The 25,011-nt window shown below is 38.1% G+C and overlaps 1 protein-coding gene across 1 annotated transcript in view; it reads right to left on the bottom strand.

The window, feature by feature from the left end:
• The window catches only part of YAF2 (YY1 associated factor 2), a 31,013-nt gene extending 9,197 nt beyond the window's left edge, over positions 1–21,816 (bottom strand). Inside the window, exons 1-3 of the mRNA XM_033056987.1 lie at positions 21,614–21,816; positions 21,350–21,475; positions 2,514–2,666 (exon numbers count right to left, since the gene is read on the bottom strand). Coding sequence (XP_032912878.1) covers positions 2,514–2,666; positions 21,350–21,475; positions 21,614–21,639 — 305 coding nt within the window. The 5' untranslated portion in view covers positions 21,640–21,816. The remainder of the gene's footprint in view (positions 1–2,513; positions 2,667–21,349; positions 21,476–21,613) is intronic.
• Between the last annotated feature and the right edge of the window lie 3,195 nt (positions 21,817–25,011).

Here is a 25,011-nt window from a genome sequence, read left to right as displayed (position 1 = left end):
TTGTCTTTCTCCTACTTTTTAGAAGCACTGGAGAACAAATATATATAAGACTTCTTTTTGCAAAATGTAATATGTAGGAAAACAAGGTACCAGAAGTATGTTCTACATTGAAATAGTTGAATATAACACCTATATAATTACCATCTCCTAAAACTATTTAGAAGTTGATATTTTGAATAATGCCACTGTGCAACAATATGTATGTGCTGCATATGTGAAGGTTTTTACTTTTAAAACCCAAAACTTTATTTTGACTATGCAAAGTTATGAATTTGATCCAGGGAAACACCCATTTCTGCAGCTGCTTGAAGCAACAATTCTAAGTTGAAAATTAGATTCAGTAATGAAGATGTTGGTGTCTGCCTTTTGGATTCAATAGCATAGACAGTGTTAATTTGCAGCAGGAGTTACCTCATTTCAAAACCTCACTAGGACCGCTATAATACAAATAGTACAATAGTATGCTGTTTAAACTGGACTTTGTGTTCACAGTATAACTCTGGTATCCCTGGCATAGGCTCTGTTTTAAATTATGCAGAGATCAATGTTACATACAGTGTTGACAGAGTAAGTCTCGTCATTCAGTTTTTCAATTGTTTGATTTTTCACAACAAAGAACTAAAGAATATTTTGGCTAATATTTTTACAATCATATTTTTGCTAGTGACATGTATAAAGGACTTTCAATTTAGTCTTTTCCCATGATCACCATGAAAAACTGATACCAGACAGTTGAATTCATACAAGTAGTAATGAACAGCACAGTTTGTGTATTTAACTGACTCCACAGCTAGCACTGGCTCAAGCTGCAATAAAATAATGACATCACGTTTGCAGTTATGATAACAGCAAAGCTCTAACCTTTACCCTATCAACTTTGTTTGAAGTAGAATTGGTTGCCATTCACTTCAGCTGAAACGACTCATGCCTTTTTTCCACTAAAACTGAGATGGGCTTTGGCATCATGCTTCCCTGAGGCTGAAACAGCATGATTGAGGTATCTCAGAAAAAACTGAAAATCTGCTGATCTGCATCATGGGAATAGAGAGAAAAACTTCAGAATTATCACCTTGTGCAAGTGCTGAGTACCTGAAGCTTATTAATTATATTGACTGTGCATGAAGATTTTTATAGCTGTTTCCTGCAATAATATACACATTTTAAAGCAAAAAGGAAAGGGTATCCATTTTTCAAAGAAGACTGAAGAAATCTGCCTAAACTAATCAGGCATTCTTAACTTACCATCATACCTGGACAAACAAATCTTGGAAAAAATTAACTGTTTGAAACATTTAAAAAAAAAAATCTCAATGCAATTCTGGTATTTTGGTCCAAGATTTTATTTTAGTTATTTTTCAAACTTCCTTACTCTTTCCCTATCTCACTTTTTGCATTTTTACTGTATTATTGCAAGTTACCCATTAATATTTAAATTTGTAATTTTTAATTGGCTTAACTAAAACTCACTATGCTAACATCAAATGCTTCATAACTGAAGTACTTCAGCTACATGAGGTAAACTTGTAAATTTGAGTATTTAACAAAGAAAAAAGGAAAGGAAATAACACCTCAATGTCCTTAATCCTAACCATGACTTTCCTAATGACTGCTCTCTGCTGACTCTCAGTCCCTCCCTTGTTCTGATCCTAATGATCCTATTTCTGGCACAACAGAAGCATCTGCTACTTCTCTGCATAACTAATCCCAAAGGATATTTCTTGGCTGAGCTATTTTGGAGTGCTTCCAAAAAAAAAAAAAAGTTCCTCCCATATTTACTTTGACTACATATCTTAAACAGCTCTCAGGATTTTTGACACAGCATTCTTGCCACAATAACTTTATGCTTAGATTACAATGAATTAGGGGTTAAACTTGCTGTTTGTTTAGCAGTTTGCACCCTCCTTCCTTACAGCAAGATCAAGGCTTTTACAACTGCTTGTCTGTATGCAATATTTCATGTTTTCAGTTTAAGAGTCCTTCAGCATCCCAGATGTGGCACAGCTACTTCTATCACTAGGTAATACATATACCTTATCCTGTCACATTAATTTATGTGGGCTCTAGTTCAGCCCTTCAAAGCTGAAGGTTCTACAAGGCTATCAATAACCAAGTCATTTTCCCTACTCATCTGCAGTCTGGTACTGGTTCTCTCTCCTCCCACTACTATTTTGCATGAAAACTAATCGCTCCAATCCCCTCTTTTTTCCAGAGATTAATATCATCAATCTGTTTATCAACAGTTTTGTATGCTATAAAAAATACTTCTATAAAGCCTTAAAACAATATCCTAAATAACTTTTCAAAAGTTTCTGTTCAGCTGATCTCCATCTTCTGGCCACAACTACACACTGCAGGTCTTTGTATTTATAGACAGCCTAAACCAATAAAACCACCCACCAATATATAACCTGTTTGCCACAGGACTTAGAAAGCAGTAAAATCAAAGAACACTTTCTTATTTTTATTTGTAAATTACATTTTACCAATACTGCAAAAGTTTCTAAATTTTTTACCTGGTTTTCTTATGACTGTTCTTTTTGCTTGTTGTTTCCTTTTCACTTTTTTCCTTTTCTACTTTGTCTTTTTTCTCTTTCTTTGATTGTGTAGGGGGCACAAATTGCTGAGGAACCTGCTGTGCAACCAGCTGAGAGACAGGTCGAGGTTTCCTGTGTGCACATATATATAGACATGCATAATGCTTAGACTTTGCAAGTCTCAAACTGTCTACACTTCAATTAACATTAACCATCACTGTAAGAAGAAATATTGTTTAAACATATCTTGCTGCTAACACTTCATTAAGATAGCATATAAAATTTAAACCCATTACAGCCTTTTGTTTCACTTACTTGCTTTATAAATTGAGATTCCTTTTTTTTATTTTACAGGATTTAGAGACCATATTTGCAACATGCCCTCTTCTTGCAGATGTCATAGAGAGCTCCAAAAGACAATTCTTCCAGAAATGACTTTACCACCCAGTGCCAGCCCCTTCAAATGCTGAAATGGTCTGGTTTGAGTCTTCTCCAATACAGAAGTAGACAATCCATATCACAAAAGCAAAATAGCTGACCTTTGAGGTATCAGAGCTAAAGCCATTGTTGGCCGTATAGAATAAAACTTAAATGTTTTCAGCTCAAACAAATTTATTGGAGGCAATAATAAATCCTGTTGTGTATAATTTTGATCATGCTATTCACTGAACAAAAATACACTGCTAACTAATATTGGTACGATATAGCTGTCAGAAGATACATACATTGGAAGCTGGCAAGAGAAACATAAGACCACATTTCTTCAGTATACACAGTGCAGGTTTCATTTCCAAATTTGATCCAAACTAAAAACCCATGTGAGAAGAGCAACGGCAGGTAAAAGAATTGCAACAATTTATTATTTTTACATTTTCCAAGATACTATTTTGAAATTGATTACTTTTTTATTCTGTTTTGTATTGGAATACGATGATCCTAGTTTGAAATGAAACATTTTACTCATTCCTTTGCAAGCGTATTTACTTGTTCTACAGAATTAGGAAATTTCAAGTCACAATACATAGAAAAGTTTCTGTTATTAAGACTTTGAAGATGTAAATTCCTTCTCCAAAAGAATGCTTACCCTGCTGAGCTCTTGGGTTTTGTTAGTTGGATTGTGATGTCAGGTTTTTTTAAAATAGACAAAGCACAAATTATATGCACTGTGATATTCTGAAAATACAAAACTGTTATTAAAGCAACAGAAGCTATCAGCTCACACACATACTTATTTATCCCAACCCACAAGATCACACTACTGGCACTGCTTGCTTGGGTGAAGAGATGAGAAAAATAACAAATGCAGGAAATCAAGGCAACTCCCATTAAGAAGTTATATTTTCAGTAATGATTGGAATAGTTCAAGTTACAGAGTGAAAGCCAAATTACTAGAATTCATAAAGTGTGCGAAAGATAGTTAATATAAATCAGCTGAGATTTCATGAGTCTTCACAGTAAGTTCTTAATGAATTAAAATAAGAAAGATTATTAACGAGCTGTCAACTCAACAGAACTTAGGGATAAAAACTAGACTACCCCTTAGGCACGCATGAACTGAGCCTGTGCTGACTCATGGAGGGACAAAGACCAGGAACAAATCCCTTTAGTGAAAACCACCCAGCTTACAGCACTAGGACCTTGTGAAGCACACGCTGTACTGAGCCCACAGTGAACAACTCAAATGGACTCAATGCACTACAAATGTGTAGGTTAACAGAGTACATCAGACATTTTTAAGAAAACTTGTCCCAGAATTTTTTCAAACTTTTGCCACAGTAATTCATAACAGAGTAAGAACCAAGGTGTAATTGATGCACAACCTTTTAATTTCAGGTGGAAAATAGTTGTGGTATATAAAGAAAACTGATGATCTGTCCTGAACCAAAGATTGCTCCAGGAGATAGGGATACAGTTTTTCATGACAATCAAGTGACAATCTTATCAGTACTACACAGTGACCTGAATGATCGGACATGTTACTTATGAACTAAGACACTAATGAACTTGACACACAATTAATTGTTTCCCAGGAGTGCAGAAAACACCATGATTATGGAAACTTGTTAAAAAGGGGTAGAGAGGGGGGAAAAACAATCTTAGACAAGTCAAGTTTGCAATTTTTTACAGTTTCAGTTCCTGAGGGCAAACTAGGTAGTTTCTATTAGAGTACAGCTGGGAAAGCTTAGTTCTAAGTCCTAGGCTTAGAACTTTTTTCCTAATGCCATAAATCAAATGAGACTGAAAAAAAAAGTCCTTGGAACGAGGAACCAAAGTCAGTAAAGACAAAAAACCACAGAGAAACCATATTTTGGAAAATGCACTAACAATTAATCAAGAGGTTATAGGTGGCTTTGCTATGACAAGAGATTCCTTCCATTAAACAGCCATCTTATTTGTCAATTTTTTCTACAGCTATATCTCTGTTCTAAATTTTATTACGTTTTCTCATGTCCCGATTCATTAAATGAGGCATCCAAGGTTCCTATATTAAAAACATTCAGAAAAAAAAGCAATTCATCTCTCAACACTAGGAATGCCTTCCAAGTGCTCAATTTTTTTCCCCAGGTACTCAAAAGGAGGTAGTGGACTGCATCCAAGCACTTCAAAAGCCATGCAGGCGTCAGGAGATAACTCTACTACACTCATGAAGCTGGAACCTGATAGAATTGTTCCAGCTTAGTAGTAGCTGAATCATGTCATTCAAGCATGAATAAATTCATAGAGAAAAGGCTATTTCAGAGAAGATAAAAGTAAGATAAACTACCCTGTAACAGGAAATTGATTTTGATGATTTGCCAAAGGACAACATTTTAAATTACTCATTTTCAAAACCAATTAAAGACTCCTTGTAACACACTGCTACAGATTATGCAGATATGATGTTAACACCCCTTTTGTTTATATTTATGATAATTTGCTGTTTAAGAATATTTAAGAGCACCTAAGTTAACCAGTGGTTAGAAAGAAGCTCTAATCTTCTGCATTAGGATTACAAGCATTTTTGCCTTTATCACTGGACCACTATTGGACCACCACAACTGAACAATCCAGAACTACAAGCAGAAATGTTCATAAAAACAATACCTATTACTTAGCCACCCCCTAAAAGCTTTGTATTTTTTACCCAGTAGTTCCACTTTAGTCATTTGAAGGAGAACACTGAGAAAGGCATACACTATTACGGAAGATAAGAGCTAGCAATTCTTTCCAGAGTTGAACTTTACGGTTTAAGCACGGCAGCCATAAAAAAACCCAGAAAAACTGATTTACTGAGCTTCCAAAAGATCTCTAAATATCACCTCCCCTTCTCTACTACCAGGTTTCCCTTTCCAGCTAAGTTGACATCAATCGTACATCTGCCTACATTTCTATTCCAATCCCATCCATTACAGTTCTATCAATTATCTAATTCCAATGCTGTTTTCAAGTTCCTACTTGATAGGCACTTCATAGTCTCCTTTAAAAAATTAGGAAAATTAACATTTTTGGTCTTTAAATAGCCAACAGTCATAAAGACAAACATAAAAGGATAAAGTTTTTGTCTTCCCTAAAATTCCCACAAATGCTCAAAAATAAGAATGACATCATTTTAACTCTAGTCTTGTTGCAGGATGTGACTACATTTTATTTTACCAGGTTTGATCTAGGTTTAGAAAGCATATTTAGAGAGGCTGCAGAAGCTTGTCCTTGCTCTAGCATTTGTGTGCAGAAACTCATTCAGTATTGACCAGAGATACAGTAAATTCTCATTTGCCTGAGTTGTCAAACATGCAGACGACCAAACTAGTTTAATGCTGAAGCATCTTGGTGTTTACCTGATTTTAATTTATATAGAGCACAACCACATTGCACAGTGCTGCTTCTGCAGCCATCACAATCACAAGTCTGTAAAGCATCTGATGTCTTCTGCACTACTCAAGAGAATAAGCTCCTGAACTACTTATCTGTCAATCAGCTTTAGGGTTCACCTGCTACAGTCTGGAAACAAGGAACATGATGGGGCCAACTGTGACAGCTTTTCCATGAACCAACCCCAAATCTACCTACATCTCAAGAGAGTCCTGCATTAGCATGAGGTACCCCTGCATGTAAAGTTGGGAGCAGATTTGTCCATTTGGTGCCACGTGTCCTGAATGGCCAGAGTCAGCCAAATAAGAGCGCCAAGCAGCGCACAGTGCCACCAAAGAAGTGAGACTGCTGAAAGCACAGTGCAGAGACATCAACAGTTCAACAGAGCGGCCAACACATTAGCTTTGATGTAGTGGGAGCCATTCTGGACTTGAAGTAGTCTACACAGAACCAGTACTCATATCCTCCCAATATCCATAGATCTCAGAACAAAACCTGTACTTTTCTATACATATTCTGGATGCTACAATTAAATCCCAGTGCTTTTTCCAACCTGTTGAGGGAAGTGTATTTTCATTTATAATGTGCAGTTTAGAGGCTTCAGACGTCCTGAAGAATGGGCAACTTACTCAAGGGCACACTCTTTCCAGAAGCTCTATCTCCTTTTTTGTATATTTTACTACTGCAGCAATACGAAAATTACAATTTCCCAATTGAAACAAAATGGGTCTAGATTAAGGAAATGCTGTCACCTCACTATTCAATCAAGCTGAAAGACATTCTTCAATAGAAAACCTGGATCCAGAATATCAGTCAAGCAGAGCTTCCATTTTAATGTGATCCTTTCCTCTTCTCAAGTCCAACCACTTCCTGGCTTCAATTCAGGCCAATAGCTCTTGCCAGAGGCTTATCCTGTCTCAAGTGACAAATTCTGTTTTCTAAAGCTAGGGAAACACACAACATATCTAAAAACTTTTAAAATAGCACATTAGGCCTGATACTTTAGTCTGCTACTGGGCTCTGGTCAACTTATTTGCCAAACTTTTCCTCCAATAACTAGAAAATAATCTAGTCCAGTTTTATTTAGCTATCAAAAAGTTGATACAATTTTAATTACAAATTCCTCTTACTTCCTGGTTTCCTATTAAACTTATCTTGTGCCACCTTAGGAATCAGGAAGAAATTGTCTGTGAAAAACTGTTCCTACAGAAGGATGCTATGCTCTAGCTGCCCAAGATGGTATTGATTTATTCTGGGTTCATTTATTCATTTATTCTGAGTTCTCTTCCAAATACTAATCAATTACCTTATGAATGACAGCAGAATTCAATGAGAGAGGTAATATCGTGGATTCAAAGAATCGTTTCAGTTGGAAAAGACCTATATGATCACGATACTATCAAACAGAAGAGGCAACTACTATACACCTGGAATTGTCTATTGTTCAAGACTGAACAGCAATCTTATCTCCTACCGTGTTTTCCTTTCCAGAAAAAAAACCAACCCAAAACAAACAAAAAAAGACCCAGCTCCCAAGAAAAACAAAGCCTGTGGTATCTCTACATAATTTTTCACCTTCTTAATGTAAAATCTCTACATGGTATCACATACACTTCAAAATTTCAACTTTGCAAATGAATTTCATCCTATTCTCCACTTAGGAAAAAAAGCCAAATCTGGTTTCAGAGACTTAAAGAGGTTTTATTCAAAGGTACCCCTAATCCTTAAGCAGTAGCATTTACGTACACTTTTCTTCCCTGCAAGGAGACATTGACTTTTTGTTCGAGACAGTAGATTTATTCCTGAAGAAGGAGAAGTTAGAAATATCGGAAACAGAAATCTGACTGATTCATCTTACCCTTGGTCACAAAATTCTTTCCTCAAAAATGAAAAATCTTTAAATATAAAGTATTTTTCCCTTTCATGTGATTCAGGAGGACAGAATAAATGTTCCCAAGCCAATGCAAGTTCCCCCATCTTCTACTCAACTTCTCGCTGCTTTTAGGCCCTCACTGCACAGGCCTTAGGCAATGAGTTCAGCATGTTTCTGTCCCACCAGCATGGCAAAAAAGGGCTCATTCTTCGGAAACCTGTAGTCTAGACAATTAGCACCCTGAATTTTACTGTCCAGGGTTTTACAGGAATTAGTAAAATTGCTATAGTCAAAAAGTCTCACAAGTAGTAAATAATCAATTTATATATGTCATCTTTGGTCAAACTCATGAAGCTGACTGCTGAAGAACAGAATCAGTACAAAAAAAATAAATGCTTTTGCCTTTACAGTTTGCGCATATGACTTTTTTTACAGTGGGTCCTTGGAAAAGTCTTGGAGATCATTCCAAAAATTGCATTGTAAACACAGGGCATGTTGATGTATTATGGATTAAACCTAGAACCTTGTCACAGTTCTGACGAATGCAGTAGAAACTCTAAAATCAAAGTCAGTCATTCTCAATTAAGGATCTTTGTGCAAAGCATAAAAGAACAAGGTCAACCAGCTTGTAGGAAAAATTACCTAGAACTACTCACTGGGCTTCAGAAAAAGTCAGTGAGCGCCTCCAACTAACCAGTCAAGTTTTCCTGAATCCCACCTTCCTCTTCATTTACTGCTTATGAAGGACAATTGCTTAAAAAACAATCTTCTGTAAACAGAAGGGATTATTGTATCCCTCCATTATTCATGCCCTGCAGACTTTTCAATCTCTTTTCCATCTGTTCCTGTGTTTCTAACTAAGCTGACTCAGCTAACATTTTTTTCAAATGGAATTCCAGCATCGCATCATTCACTACTATTCCTCCTCCACCAGCTTTTGCTACTCCCTCATCTAGCAATGACCTCAGAAATGCCTTGTAAACATTCCAAACCCTGATAAAAATCCTGATTTCCTGATGCTTGTTTCATACACGTCTTTTTAAAGTCTAAACAGAACACAGTTAAGGGAATCAAAATCTTGTTGAGAATGAAGTTGAATCATTCCAATTCTACTCTATTCTTTCATTACTACACTGGGTCATCTTGCAATACAAATGTACAGGCTTTAAATATCTTATAATTTATTTCAAGATCCTTTTCCACTTACATCTATCCTAAATATTAATGTCTCAAGAAGCTAATAGAAATCTGATATCCACAGTAATACTCTCATCTTCATTTTTCCAGTCATTACTGGAATCTCGAGAAAAGCTTATCTTCACATACTTTCTACTTCATCATCACATTCCAGCTAGTCTTTACTCCAATCTCCTCCACCACATGTCCTTGTTTCACTAAGGTCCACATTCTTAAATATCTCTTAACACAGTAACTAGAACAATTAATTTAAAAATAAAAGATTGTTACTAATCTTGAAAGCAAGCAGGGAGACAAATAGAAAGAGCATCATGATTTTACAGTAAGCAGTTTTTTAAACAAATTGAAGGATGTGAAGAGGTGGTTTTAAGCAGAAGTTTTTCTAAGGAATGAATACTGCTGTAACACCTTCACATAGATATGAAAGTTTTTACAGCATTTACCTCCATAATTTTTATAGGGCACATCTATAGTTGAGTATTGTAGCAATATTAGAATATGAGAAGGAAGCTTCCTGTGCATTTTCAAAAAGACATTAATTGTACAAAGATCTAACTCTTCAATAGAGCTTAAACAGTTTTTCACTCAGCAGGTCACAGAACAGACTGCAGCCAGCAGCTTTGGAATGTGACTTTCCATGATGGATCAATGATGCAGATTGAGACGGCAGAACATCTAAATGGGTCCAGAATGAAAGAAAGGTATTTCAAATTCAGTTTCTGCAACAAGTACCACATTACCTTGAAGTAAACCTTACTAAGAAGTCAATAAAATTTCCCCCCACCCATCAGACAGGTTTTATTGAGGGTTACCTCCCTTCTCCCACCCACCTACACTGATAAGTTACTATATCAAGCAAGTAATTAACATTCCCATTCCTCAGGCATGTTTTCACTCTTTTTCAGAGTGTGAGGGCTTTTTTTCTGCAAAACAGGTAACACTGACACTAGTGATTTTTGTATCTATGCCCCTTCCAGAGTCTCTTTTCCCTCCCAATGTAACTGGTTTTAAGGACAAAAAATCTAAGCAATTTCACCTAAACATTCACCTAAAAATTAAGCATATACACAGCTACCTGACTCTTCCTTGCTTCGAGCTAACCTCTGCCTCTGAACAGTTTCACTTCAAAGAGATTGCTCTTCTTTTCAAGAGTAAGAATTCACAAAAAATATTGGAAGGTTGAGGCCTACATTTGTATAGACATTGAAGTGGTATTGACAGTGTTAAATAAAATTAACAGGACTAAATTAAATATCGCATCATAATCTTACCAATGCTTAAAATGCAAAAGAATTTCCTAGGAGTCAAGAAATTGTTACCTGAATCCTTTATAATACAGAAAGGAGTAACTACAACCAAGACACACACACATGTATTAAGGCACTGCAGTATCTGTCCCAGTGTAATAATGCTGGCAATCAACAACCAATTTGACACACAGTGGCAGAGTCTTATTAAACTTCTGAGTACAAAAGCAAAAGTTTAACTGTTATATTTTAGGCCATTCATTTCAGTTTATGCTTAAATTTGTACCATTAAGGTGTAAGAATATGCAATCTGACTGCACAGAAACCAAGAAAAAAATTCCCTACCTTTTCTATTGATCTTTCTTTGTGCTTCAAGACAATGAAATTTTCAAGTGTTAGTCAGACAGTAAACAATCAAAAGCATGCAATATTTTTTAAGCTTCAATAATAGAGGAACTATTTTTGTCAAATGTAAAATACTAATTCCCAAATAATTAGAGAATTGTCAAGCATTTGTACACACAAAATGAACAACAGCTTTTAATATATCCTTCCATATATTTGCAGACTAGTAGCTACAATATTTTCAGACTTTATTTTCTTCTATTAGGTAATTTTTCAACTGACTTAACATTTTCTTCTAGATTTGATACATAAACAACATTTGCTTTTTAAAATTATATTTAACTTTTTATTAACTATGATATGTACTCCACAATCTCTTTTGGCAGCACCTTGTACAAGAGCTTTTAGGTTCTGCCAAACAATATTCCATAACAAAGAAAGTTGCTTTTTGAACTTCACTATAAACTCAGCACAAACCTTTGCTCCATTACTATCGCTGGTTTTTGTGATCAAGTTCCAGTAACCCACAATTTACCTCCTAATTTAAAAAAAACAAACAAAAAACATACACATCAGTGACTATTAAGCACATTAGTGATATTATTTAAAGCAAACAGGAAATCATCAGGGACAATGTGTGTAATGAGTATTAAAAATGTTGTGGTCAGTTACATCTTGCAAACTATGTTCTACACAGAAGCAAGCAGGTCATGCAATGATGCCACTCCTGATTTTTAACAGTTTCAGTCCTATGACAACTAAAAAATATTTCCTTCTGTCAGTTCATGTAATGCAAGTACAAGTTGCTAGCAAATAAATTAAATCACTATCAGGAGAAGCAGTCTTTGGGTTCTGACACAGACCAGTTCACTCTCCCTGAGTCATCAGTAGTCTATTAAGCTATTCATAGAATAAAAATTATCAGATTAAACTACGTTTAGCTTGCCATGTCACATGAATGTGCCCTCACTAATCACCACACAAAGCCATCTTGTGAGAAACTAGTCTTTATTGCTAAATTGAAGCAGTTCATGATTAAATGCATCTTCAACACTTTGCTATCCAAAATTATTTTTTCTCATTACCATTACTTCTGTCATATCCATGACTGTTAACAGGCCATTTCACTGCCTCTGCAAATAATGCCACTGAATAATTATGACAGTGCAAACAATGGAGCTAGCGGTCTATATGAGAAAATGTGATATAGATCCATCTGCATTTAGCAGAGTAGCAATGCAATTTCTACACATCCTATGTATATTTGAATTCTAACTGTCAGACAACTCTGATTTGTGTTTTCACATTCGTAGCTATTTTACACCATGAATCATTTACTTGGAATTCATCCATTCAGTGCATTTCTAGCAATTCCATCTTTCAATAAAAGCTGATTCAATTAGAATAGACTCACATGACCCATATGGTTTTATCAGTCACTGTAAAAATGTGCAGAAAACTACCCCTTGAGGCAGTGTCCCTATTTAATCATTCCCTTAAAGGGAATGCCCCATTTTCCAGATGACATTTAACAGATGAGGCCAGCAAGTCTCCTGAAGACAGCTGGTACAGCGCACAACAGCCTTCTATAAGAAATATCTCTATCAGGACCTTTAGAAAGACAAAGTTCATCTTCATGGATAGTTTTCAATGCAGCCATCAAATGTTGCTTCAACAACGAGTTAAAAGGTTCCAACCTCTCGCATTTTGTTGTCACAATTCTTCCCCATTTGTCACAGGCTGTGGTGCACCAATGCTCAGTGTGACAGCTATATTGAAAATACCCTGCTTGAGAAACATTGATATCAACTAATTCATGTTTCCTAGATGACAATGAGCTACATATGAGCAGGGGTCAGGAACCTGAGTTTCATCTAACAACATCCTCTGAGGAGGCAGTATTTAGGAGTCTACAGAAAAAGGAGTGGTTACAGTCTCCTAGATCCCTAGATCCTTGGGATTCACGCGGAAGTAACCTCCTCCAAATGCCAATCCCACAAAGGACTGGATCATTCATGCTATTCCTCTGTCCCTTTCCTGCAGAAACTATGAAACCCTTTTGCACCTATGCAAAAAAAAATGTAAAATATGAGGATCACACTGATGCAGCAGCACAATCACTGTTGCACTGACAGGGCCAACACTTGGTACACCTAGTTTTGTGATCAAACTGGAAGAAGCTTGCTTCTGACCTATCTTATTTTTTTCTGTACTGCAGGTATCATCTTCCCAGAAGCTGAAAACAATCTAGAAACTTCTTCCATTCAGAGCCAGCCCCACAAAGATGCCCACCTTAAGTAGAAGAAAAGGCTACACACTTTCCCTAAAAAATCATGTCTCCATAATATTCTTCATTAAGATGTATATTAATCATAAAGATGTCACAGAACGAGTCCTCACATTCTCTTTTAGTCTTCTTATTCAATTACAGATTTCAACAATAGCCATAACAAATAACTTTTCCTTCACAGCATGTGCCAAAACAACTTTTTCCAGCTTTTAGAGCCGGGAACTCTATTTTCATAGTGAATTTTCAAACCCCTACTTATTGACTTTTTTTTTTTCTACTCGGCACTGTCATACAAGCTGTATAGTACAGGGAAAGTATATTCAGGCATTTTGGAAAAGTTTAAAAATAGGTTCCAAATCTTCAGTAAGTTGGAATGGGAAAACTTTCAATTGCTTGTTTCCTCCCCACCCCTCCTCTCCTAAGAAAACAAGAAAAAACTTGTAGCAGACATCAAGGTGATATCTTCTAGTTTTCAATCTGACTTTTGATGGAAAGTTTGCCAGCCAAAAGCCTTCCAACAACATTCTGCAGCTGAATCTCTCCAAGTTCAAGCCTGCTCTACATCAGTATACCACATACCAGTGGAATGCACTTCAGAGAATAGACAATCCTCAGGATCTCTCTGTCCTACTTAAACCAGGATAAACTACTGAGTGAAAGTATAAAAAATTGAACACTTAGTATTTTGTTCTAACTAGCCTACTTCAAAAGTATCTTGTAGCTGACTGTATGAGCCAAGAAGACATCATTTGATACTCCAAGGAAATGTTCTGCAAAGCATACTGTCCTAACCTGACTTTCAAGATGAAAAGTACAGATATTTCTATCGAGTTTTAAACAGAAACAGGCATAGTAGGCTGTCACAGCAATCAAGGAAAAGTTAGGTAAAAAGTTAAGGGCAGAAAATGCAAATTCTTATCACTTTACAAGTGATACAAGTGCTTTCTTTTTGCCAGCTAATCTTTTCTTTTAACATACTTCATTTTATTTTAGGTGTTTATTCAAATCCTTGCAGCTTTTAGTCTAGGACAGACAATTTTCCCTAGAAAAGACACATAGAATAAGAATACCACTGGTGATGACATCTCTACCAAAAAAAAAACCCCAAAAAACAAAACAAATACCAGTAAGCAAAGCTACATATATCAAAACACACATTACTTATGCCCCAAAGGTAAGCATTTACTCATGGAAAGAAAGCAAATACTGGATAGCATAAAGTCTTCTTTGCTTCAGTACCCACACAAAAGTTTTAATTCCATATAATCAAATTAAATGAGAGTATGAGTTCAAGTTAGAATAAGAAATAGATCACTGAATGCTATTTATGGCACTGAACAGCTTCCAGTGAAATTCACCCTCAGAAAAAAAATGTTTAGAGAACTACAGGAAAGGTGAAAAAAGTCATCAGGTACTGCAGAAATAAATCAATAAAAAAGGAAAAAAATAATCATAAGACGGGCAAATAAAAACCTCAATCTAACTCAAATTTCAGAAAGATACTAGAATGAAATTTAACATTAAAGAATAAAAGCATTAAAGAATAAAGCCCATCAGCTTGACAGTCTGGTTTCTTTCTTTAATGGACAAGTAGCCCTGCTGACTAGGAGAAAAGAAATACACTATGCCAGTCTTGACTTGCAACACAGTCAAAACAATGTTCTACCACTTAAGCTAAACTATGATGAGGACAAAATTGTGCAGAACAAAGTTCAAAATTTGGGTATTCTTGTTTAACAGTTCCCAACAAACACCTGTAGATATATTTATATGTATCTAGGGGGTTGAATTTATAGTGAGGTTCTACAGGCATGCTATTTAGTATTTTTAATTATACTTTGGGCAAAAGTATAAGGAATAGAACAAGAATCAAGCTGAGAGGTGGTGAGAACTATCTGACAATCCTGCATGAAGGTGACCCAAAATGAAAATTTTGAATTCCAAAAAAGACAGCACAAAGCACAGCAGGCCCCACAACTACATGAAAAAAAGCCCTACTTAAATAAGTAACAAGTAAGTAACAAGATATAAAAGGATACCAGACTGCAGTGGATCAAGTAGATTACAATTTTTTATGAGGTTCTTAGAGTAACAAAATAACTGTCAGATTCAAAATTATCAATTTAACGGGAGATTTAACCTTAAAAAAACCCAACAACACTCTCCCTACTCCTTTCTAAAATACAGCCTTGATTTTCTTTTGGTTGGTTGTCCATTGCATTCTCTATTGCCCATACAAGCTACATCCATGAGGAGCATCTAACAGAGTCGCCCAATCAATAAAAATTCATTAATTGTTTTATAACAATATTGAAATTGATATGTGCAGAATTCTTAAGTTTCACCATATTTTTTAGGGAAAACAATTACTAAATAAATTCCCAAACAATTTAAAGGTTAATTCAAAAACTCTTTTTAAAAATAAGAATGGAAGTCCAGAATGACTGGATTACTCACTGGCTATGTACAGAGCAAAAGAGAACATTTATTCTTGCTCCTCGTCATAATTTATTGCTAACACTAAACCATAAAACTTGTAATATATAATCCATCTTTTACCAAGCTCTGTATGACTTTTCCACTCACTTAATTCCTGCAAATATTTCCTTCTTTACACTACCACAAGTAACAAACAGTTCTTGAGTCTGTTGAGCTCGATACATTCATACATTTGTAAAATCAGCACAACAGGCAGCTTTTCCTTTTTCTCCCTCCCAACCCTCTCCCTGACACACACACACGCATGTGCACACACAGAGGCTGGAAGGCAGAAGAGTCCTTAACAAGCTGTTGTGAAACAGACATGTTAAACCAGATAGACAAGAGAAGTACCAACTCTCTGTCCTCAGCAGTACTGCATTTCAACAGAAATACAAATACCAGATTTGATTAAATGTAACTGATTTGTGCTTATAAACATCCAGATGGTACATGACTAAACACATTGCACATGTTTTCTGAAGAAAATTGACCTTGATATCCAAGTTAAAAAATTAAACATTTTATTTATGAATCTCAAAGCACAAAACAAACTCATGGCAGTTCCAAGTAGAGACCTGTATCTTGTATTTAGGAGATCATCAGCTATGATTATAAGACATTAGATGGCCACACTCTCAGGCACAGTCAAGGAACACAGACCAAATACCGAGGAAATGTACAAAGATTCTATTCCAGTTCCTTATATCTCACACTCTTAAGTGTCTGGTGGGATTTAAATTTGGCTTTTCATATCTTAGCCTTAGTGAGAAAAGGAATAATTCAGTGATGAAGATCAATAGATCACAGAACACAGAAGCCATGCCCCCATTTGGCTGGTTATATATTATCTCTGCTTCAGCAGTAAAGGACATTAAGAGGCGTAGATCCCAATCCACAAAAAATTCATACTGACTAAATACGACTTTCTCATTCTGGCTACAAATTTCAGGGGTTATTTTATAAATGATATTGCATATAAGCTTCCACTCAACATGTTCACTCAACAAAGACAAATCCCTTAAAAAACCATCCTAAATCCAAGTTCAAAACAAAACCCACAAAACTTCACAGAAGTCACTTGTACCTGTTTCATCTCCTTATTCTCCTTTCCCCTAGTCAAAAAGAGGAGATTGAACAGGGTGTACTAAGACTCAAATTCACTGCAAAGATTAAATTTTTATTGAATTCAAAGCAAGTAATGAAAGTAGTTCTAAAAAATAAAATAAAAGCATAACAATCCTAAAATACATGTCTGTATAACAAATCTTCCCCTACTACTAGCTAAGGGAATACTGTTAGTGAAAATATCCTTTGGAATTTGGCCCTTTTTCCTAATTCAAAAATCACAGTTATTGAAAGTTATCAAGTCTGAAAAGGGGGAACTGATCACATGTCCCTGCATGCTTTTTTCCCTTTGTTTACACAGTAGAATATAATTCCAAGCATTCCAAATTTTAAAAAGCCAGTATTTGCAGTTCCTCCTGTAGCTCTCACTACACTGCCCTGGATGCTCATCATTCACACAGAAAGGAGAAGTGGTTTGTAACAGCATAGGAAAAAGAATAGGATCCTGCAACTAGAGATCAGACCACAGGCATAACAACCGCATGAAGGAAAGCAAAGTGACAGGTAATTTTAAACCTGGATGCTATTGCTAACTGAATAACAAGAGCATTAATAACACTTCTGAGGAAGTTGAAGCAGAGAGGTGACAACAGGGTAGTCAGTAATGCAGCCTCCTAGAAGGCAGCAGAGAGTAGGAAACATGTACTCCTCTAGAGGGAATGCCAATCTTCTCATGTACTTCTTCCCAGCAACACAAACTTAATCTTCAGCTTCACATCACAATTACAGTGACTAATGGTGTTAGCTGGCAAAGAAAGCAAAATCCAAACATCTATTGAAGGACAGACAAACTGGGAGCAAATACTCGTTGCAATAAGGTCTGTCCAAGGATCCAGCCAAATTCTTGAAGGTCAACCAGTATTGGTACACTCCTGATTCAGATATGCCATGAAGAACAGAAGGAAAGAAAGAAATGGTAGGTTGCCAATGAAGGCAACTTTCTTTTGACAAAGCAGTAATTGTGAGACTCAAACCAAATTCAGCAACCCCATTATAACCTCTCCAGGAGCCATGTAATTCCCTTCTAGATTTTCAGCATACCATCATTGCCTCTGTTGCTTTTATACTGTTCCAATCTGGGCTTTTTCAGTGTTCTAGCAAAGACTTTTCTGTACAACATATGTGACAGAAGGAGATGAAGATTTAAGTGATTTAGTCTCAGCAAAACTTAAATAATTTCATTGAGCAAGGAAATCAGACCACTTATTTAGCCTAAGGACTTTTCTTCTTGCCAAACTACAATGGTTTCTGCAAACAACAAACCTTCTCAAAAAGGTCATACAATTTCTTTATAATGGAAACTATTAGGCAACCTAAATATAGAGGTTGCTACCAGTTCCCTCTATAACACAGTACATTAGGGTTCTATTTAGTATTCACTTACTTATGCTTCTAATGAACTTCAGCAGGAGATTTGTTCAAGAAAGGAGTAATTATTACAGTCCTATGTTCCTTACATAAATGCAACATCTTTCATATAGAAAAATTTCAAAATGTCTTAAAGGTCACATGCAGAAAATTACTATACTCGGTGCAGTCTCCTACCAAGAGGAATATAGTAATTTCTCAGTACCCAAGCAACAAAACAGAACAATTTAGGTTAGAAAGTAAATACTAAAGCCATGTGCACATAGAGACTTCAGATCCTCAGTGACATTACCAAACTAACGTCTGGCAATAGCTGTAGAGTAAAAGGTAGAGGGATCTCCATCTGACAGATAGAATCTTAGTTTTAAATCTGACTTGTGGCACATCTAACTGGCACCATGCTTTAGTACTAAACCAAAGAGTGCCACCTTGGGAATCAGTTACACCACTTCCTGCAGTATCCAGGAATTCCCTTGGGACATCCCCCTCCAAGGACAGCCCAGTTTAACCATTCAATGCAATGCTGCCACAGACAAAAAGTTAATTTAATTCCATGATCTAATTTGCTTTAAAAATTCAGTCTAGAAATATAATAAAGAAATTGTTAAAATAATTTGCACTAATCTTAACAGTTGTACCAGTTACTACAGAACATAAGCCACTTCTAGCCTTTGGCACAAAAGATAATTTTCAGAGAGAAGAAATTATTCAACAGTGAAAACACCCACAAACCCAACCTGTACTTTCTGTAAAGGCAAATGTGCATAATCAGTATTTCAAAAGAATATATTTTAATCAACTTTGCACCTAATTTCCAGTAGCCTTCAAACCCACTTAGCTTCAATACAATTACCTGGTTTTCCACCTGCAAATCTGGTCACATTTATTTAACCTGCAGAATCAGGTATTACACATTTCAACACAAAGAAAGATTTCTCCGAATTTAGAAAAGCATAGTATTTTACAATATCTGATAGACAAAGCTCTAATAAGTAAAAAAAAAACAGTTAAAGCTTCTAAGTAAGAACTACTGCACAGCAACAACCATACTGATGCATCACCTTAATCTAACATCAAGCTTCAAAATGGAAGACTAAAATAAATAAATAATGCACTCTCAGTGCCATCAAAACATGGTAGTATTGTTATCCTGCCCTATGTTGATGAAAACCATTTTGTCCTATAGGCAACATCAACAAGGTAACAATTTGGTCCCTTGGACTCCAGGTTCTTGGAGGGGAGAAAAAAAAAAAAAAACAATCACCCAGCTGGCCTTTTGTGTTTCTTTGGCACCCTAATGATTCTCTTCATGGACACAAAGGTCTACTTACTAGCCCAAATCATACATCAGAACTGGAGACAAAAGCTGCCTGGCCTAAAACCTCAACTTTTATCCACCTCATGCTATGTGTAAAACCTGGATTTTGCTATCATATGAAGATGCAATCTCGCTAAACCTTTCAGGAAAAAGAGTCCCATAAACCTACTCAGGGACACATTGTTACAGACTTTAAATAGAGAAATAAAAAATCAACCTATCAACTACATTTAATATACCAGGTCACTGTCAGGGAGAAAGTGGAAACTAACGCAAGAAAAATTACATTTTGTCACAAAAGATGAAATATTCAAGTAGAAGACAATGAAAATATTTTGTTTCTCAGGAGCACCATTTTTTGTTTGTTGAGTTTCAATGCTTTTATCCAGTTGAGTTTCCAATACAATAAAACATAATTCTAAACTGACTTTTCTGATCAAACTGACTGGATGTTAAAGAGGTTTTTTTTCATGATTTTTTAAAAGACTTTGCATTAATTCAGCACTCTTATTTTGCTAAACATTACCAATCTGTACACATCTCGCTGTGATATAAACCTAATGCCATTGTTATAACTGGAAACCACAATATATGTGACAGATGCAATTCCCTTGTCACATTTACCTTACTGATTTCCTTTGTTTAAAAGAAAAAAAAAACCCAAACCAAAATATTCAACTAATATTCACAACTGAAGTTATGAGAAGTCCTTCCATTATTCATTCTGTTTTTCAGAAGTCAGGGAAACCAACTCCAGAAATAAAGAACAATCATTTTTGTGAAGTAATTGGGCACAACCGTGCAATTACAATTTCAAACATGTAACATTTATTGCAAGTCATACTCAGCAGTGCTTTGACCAACATCTACAATGTAATTGCAGCTTTTGATAGGATTGCAACTTGATTGCCATTTAAACTTCCCTTGCAATGGGATTAACCCATCGGTATGGCAACCCTAAGAAAGGATTCTTGAGCAAGCTTCTCTTCCGTTAGCATGCGTGGCTACGAGAGCACCCAAACTGGTTTGTAAAAAGCCTCCTTTCCCTAAGAACACACGTTTAGGCCACCGGCAGGCACAGGAACCAGTTAATCCACCGCAAGCTTTGTGACTGGTGTACAGGGAAAAGGTCCTCCTGGGAAGTCACAGTTACACAGGGAGGCAATTCCATAAAGTGTAATTCAGCTAACAATTCCTGCCTAAACACTGAGCGGTTATAATCCACCCCCTGTAGCCCTCGGAAACCTGCTGGGTGATGCTCTCTGACGAAAAGCGAATTAAAATAATACTAATACTACCAATAACAATCAAACAAAGGGGTTGTGTATAAGGCAAAGTTAAACTCATAGAGAAAATAATTTAAAATTTTAAAAAATTGAAAGGACGAGCGTCTTAGCAGGCACATCATAAGCGACAGTTCTTCGTGAGAGGGGCACAATCTCTCCAGGGTCAGGCTGTGCAGGCAATTACGCCCTTCCTGGTATTTATCATTTCTGTTTCCACACACGCCGGCGCACCGCTGGGTCAGGTTCAGCGAGGAGCCCCGGGCTGGGGGAGGCCGTGCGCTCCCGCCCCCACCCCTGCCACACGAGCCCCCATTCCTGTCACGGCCGCCCTCCCTCGCAGCCCGGGGATGCGCCGCGGCTCCCCCGGCCCCGGTTCCTGTCACGGCCGCACAGCCGCTCCCCCGCCGCCCCCGCTCCCCCTCCGCCGGCGACCCACCGTGTGGAGGTGCCCTTCCTCACGTCGCACATCAAGCACTTGAAGGCCTCGGCGCTGTTGCGGAAGGTGCAGACGCTGCAGTCCCAGTACCCCTCGTCCGAGGAGGGTTTCGGCTGCCGCTTCGGCCTGCGGAGACACACGCGCGCCAGGGGCAGCACGGCCGCGACGCCCCCGCCGCCCCCGGGGCGCCCCCGCCGCCATCGCCGCCGGCCCCGCGCTCCCGGAGGGCCCGGGGGAACGAGAAAGCGCCGCCGCTGCCCCTACCTGGTCGGGCTCTTCTTGTCTCCCATGCCGGCTCCAGACGCGTCCCGGCGCGGCCCTTTGTGCGTTTGTCAATAAGGAGGAGCGCGGGGGGTCTCTGGGCTCTAGCGGGGACCCGGGGAGGAGGAGCCGCCGCCGCAACCTCCAGCTGTCGGGGAAACTCCCGCTGCCGCCGCCGCCGCCGCTGCCGCCGCCTCCCCGCTCACGTGTCCCCCCGCCGCCAACCAGCGGCGCCCGCAGGCCGCGGCGCCCGGCGGGCCGCGCACGGCGGCACCTTCGCTCCGCCGCGGCTCGGGCGCTGCGAGCGGCGGCGGCGGGGCCGGGGCAACGCGGGGGCTGCTGGGGGCGGCGGGCGGAGCGGAGCGGGGGCGGGACCGGCGCGGGGGGCGGCCCCGGCGGGAGGCGGCGCTGGGCAGAGCGGGCAGAGCGGCGGGGCGAGTGACTGCAGCCCGCCCGCTCGCCTTAAAGCCGCCCTCTGTTATCGCACGGGGCTGCTCGCAGGAGCGGCTAGGCTGTCTGGTGCTGCTTCCCACAGAAATTGCTCGAGGCCGTGGTTTGCAGTAAGAAACAAATGGGAATAAACTGGACACGAACTTCGGCTTGGAAGTCTTGGTCTAAAGCATCCCGTTGGCCTGAGGCCAAGGGAGAACACTGTGGGTGCCAATACAAAAATACAAATACTCCCAAATACAAAACCAGGAGAGAACGATGCTTGCCTCGTACCCGTGTGCCGAGTGCTACTTTTGCACTTAAAAGCTTGCGAGTACAGCGTGGTTCTCATGCATCACAGCAACCTCAGACAGGACACGGGTGTTTATCGCCTCTATTAGCAGAGTGCACCCAGGCACAGACTAGGATGCCATTTTGCAGGATGCTGTGCAAACAGAACAAAGAGCACATGTCCTAAGTACGTAACAAAGACAGCAGTTAGACACAGGTAGAGAGCAGAATGAACAATGAAATGATACCGGTCAGCATCTCAGTGGCCAAAGCTATTGCTGATGCACTGCCAAGAAATCATGGGGGTTCGAGAACAAAATACACCCAAGGGGAGTTTCACTGAAGTGTATGAAAACATGGACATGTTTAAAAATTAAGCAAGTGGAAACAGACAAACTTTCTGATTCTGAAGGCAAAGTTGTCAAGACAAATTTAATCTAGAAATACTGGGATAGAGAGGGAAAATGTAGGCTAAGTACTTGACACATTAGGAAAGCAATTAAAGACTCCTTAACCGGAATGTAACATTTATGCACAAGAACTAACACTTTAACAAGATTCACAGTTTTCTCTGTCTCTATGGAAATGCTGTGTCAGCAGTTGGAAACCTGTGTAGGATTTAGTTGTGGTTGGCCATTTATCCTGAATTCCTTCTGCATTCACATCCAGTTTCCAGTGTTGCTATTTTTCTCACCTTATGGTTCTCTTTTTCTATTTGCCTGACCTTTTCCTTTCTTTCTCTATTGCAATTTCTTTCTTCCTTCTCTCTTTATGCTTCTCATGTAGTCTTCTGCAAATTATGAATAAAATGTACAGATTGCACATCTGAGGGTGATGCATGCCACACACAGACAGCTGGCCTGGGTTCATTTGCATTTAGTTAGACATCTACATGAATTAGGAGCCCAGACCCAGCTCTCAGCAGGAGAAACAAGCTCATGTTGAAGGTTGATCTGATACTAAGACAGGAATACAATTTTCTCTCTTATGGGGACTATTTCTTCCCATTGACTATAAAGAGTGCTTTGCACCAGTAGTCCAGAAGCAGATGTTTAAAATTATAGAATTATATGAAGTGTCTCACCTGTGCTTGAACCTGACATCATGTAGAAATCTCTTGATGGAAGCAGCGGAGAAACCTGTCTCCTTGTGCCCTTTTCCATAGCACACTCTTTCTACTGTATAAATAAACATTATTTCCCCACTTTTGGAGAGTAATTATTTTGAAACAACTGCTTTCTCTTGACCTTTTCCCTGTCACAGCCTACTTTCTCCATACCAATAGGAAAACAGAACTTCCAAGCTAGTTACAAAACGCCAAGATATGTTGTAATCCCTCAGGAACCATTCTTGGAGAGGACAGTTTCTAGTCAGGAGGAGGAAACACAACTGCCAGCCATAAATGTTATCCCTAACAGAAGAGTAATCTTTCTGTTGCGTTCCAGACCTTCTGCTTCAAGGTCATCACCCAAATGACCTCATGCCTAAAGATCATCATCTTTTCCCAGCAGCATTGGACCTGTTTCCCCTGAGCTCCAACTAACCCTTATTTTGGGAACTGATATGTGATTTGGATGGTACATACAAAAGCTCAGGTGTGTGGGTCATGATGCGACTCACAGTGGCCATGTGTTTGTGCAAGGGTGGGTCTTATTCTTGAACAATGCTGAAAATGAAAGAAAAACTATTTTCCTTGCATCCTTGTTCTGTCTTCAAATTGGAACACAAGAGGAAAGCACTGAAAGCATCAGGCCATCCCATGTCATCTCTGCAGTTGAAACAGTGATGAAAGGTATTATTTGGCAGCAATGCTGGAAAGCATATGTAAGAAGTGTGTGTAATAGATACTGAAGAGATTCTCAGGGACTTCAATAAACGGGAAAAAGTCAAGAATTCCATAGTCAAATATTTTGTCACCCAGTGGTATTCATGTGAACCCAGAAAACTCATCTGTCTTTGCTAAATATTTGCATGACACATGATCTAGAAAGTTTGAATGACAAAACTGATGGCATCAATATTAGAAATCTTTTAAAAAATATTTCTGAGAAAGAAAAGGGAACCATCATTTTGAAAATGCTTGAATTTGGACTTTGTCAAGTACAGCTGTTCCAAAGCAATTATTTGCCCCCTGTTTTAATTCATCTGAGCTAAAGTAAACACACACTTAAGACAGAAGGGATGGGCAATATAATTGTATCTTTTTACACCAGTTATCACTTTTGAGCTAGTGTTCGGTCTCTTATTATTTTAAAATTGACCTCTTTTGTAGCATTGTACAAGAAAAATGCTCATAGTATGATTATGATATTGAAAATTATATATGCTGATAGCTCCATGGAAGTTATATATTTTAATATATGGTATAAGTGTTCTGGCATTCATGACTTCTCAGCTAAAAGTTTATTCATAAATAAAGAGGATGTGAAAGACGATGGTAGCAATTTTGAAGAACCTATTGTGTGAAAATTCTTACTGCAGAGAAAATTACACTTGTTCCCAAAAAAAATGTGTTCACATACAAGGTTATTAAGAACAAACTGGTGCTGTGTAAATCCATACAAAGACTTTGCCATTTAGTCAATACTTGAACCATCACTGTGCACATCAAACCTATGCCAGTTGCTGCATTATCAGCATCTTGAGCAATTAAGTAATCACTTTGTCGCTGCTTGAGCTTA

This window comes from Catharus ustulatus, chromosome 4 (assembly GCF_009819885.2).
Source record: "Catharus ustulatus isolate bCatUst1 chromosome 4, bCatUst1.pri.v2, whole genome shotgun sequence".
Classification (NCBI taxonomy): Eukaryota; Metazoa; Chordata; class Aves; order Passeriformes; family Turdidae; genus Catharus; species Catharus ustulatus.
Note: the sequence above shows the minus strand (reverse complement) of the source record. Positions and strands in the feature narration are given on the sequence as shown.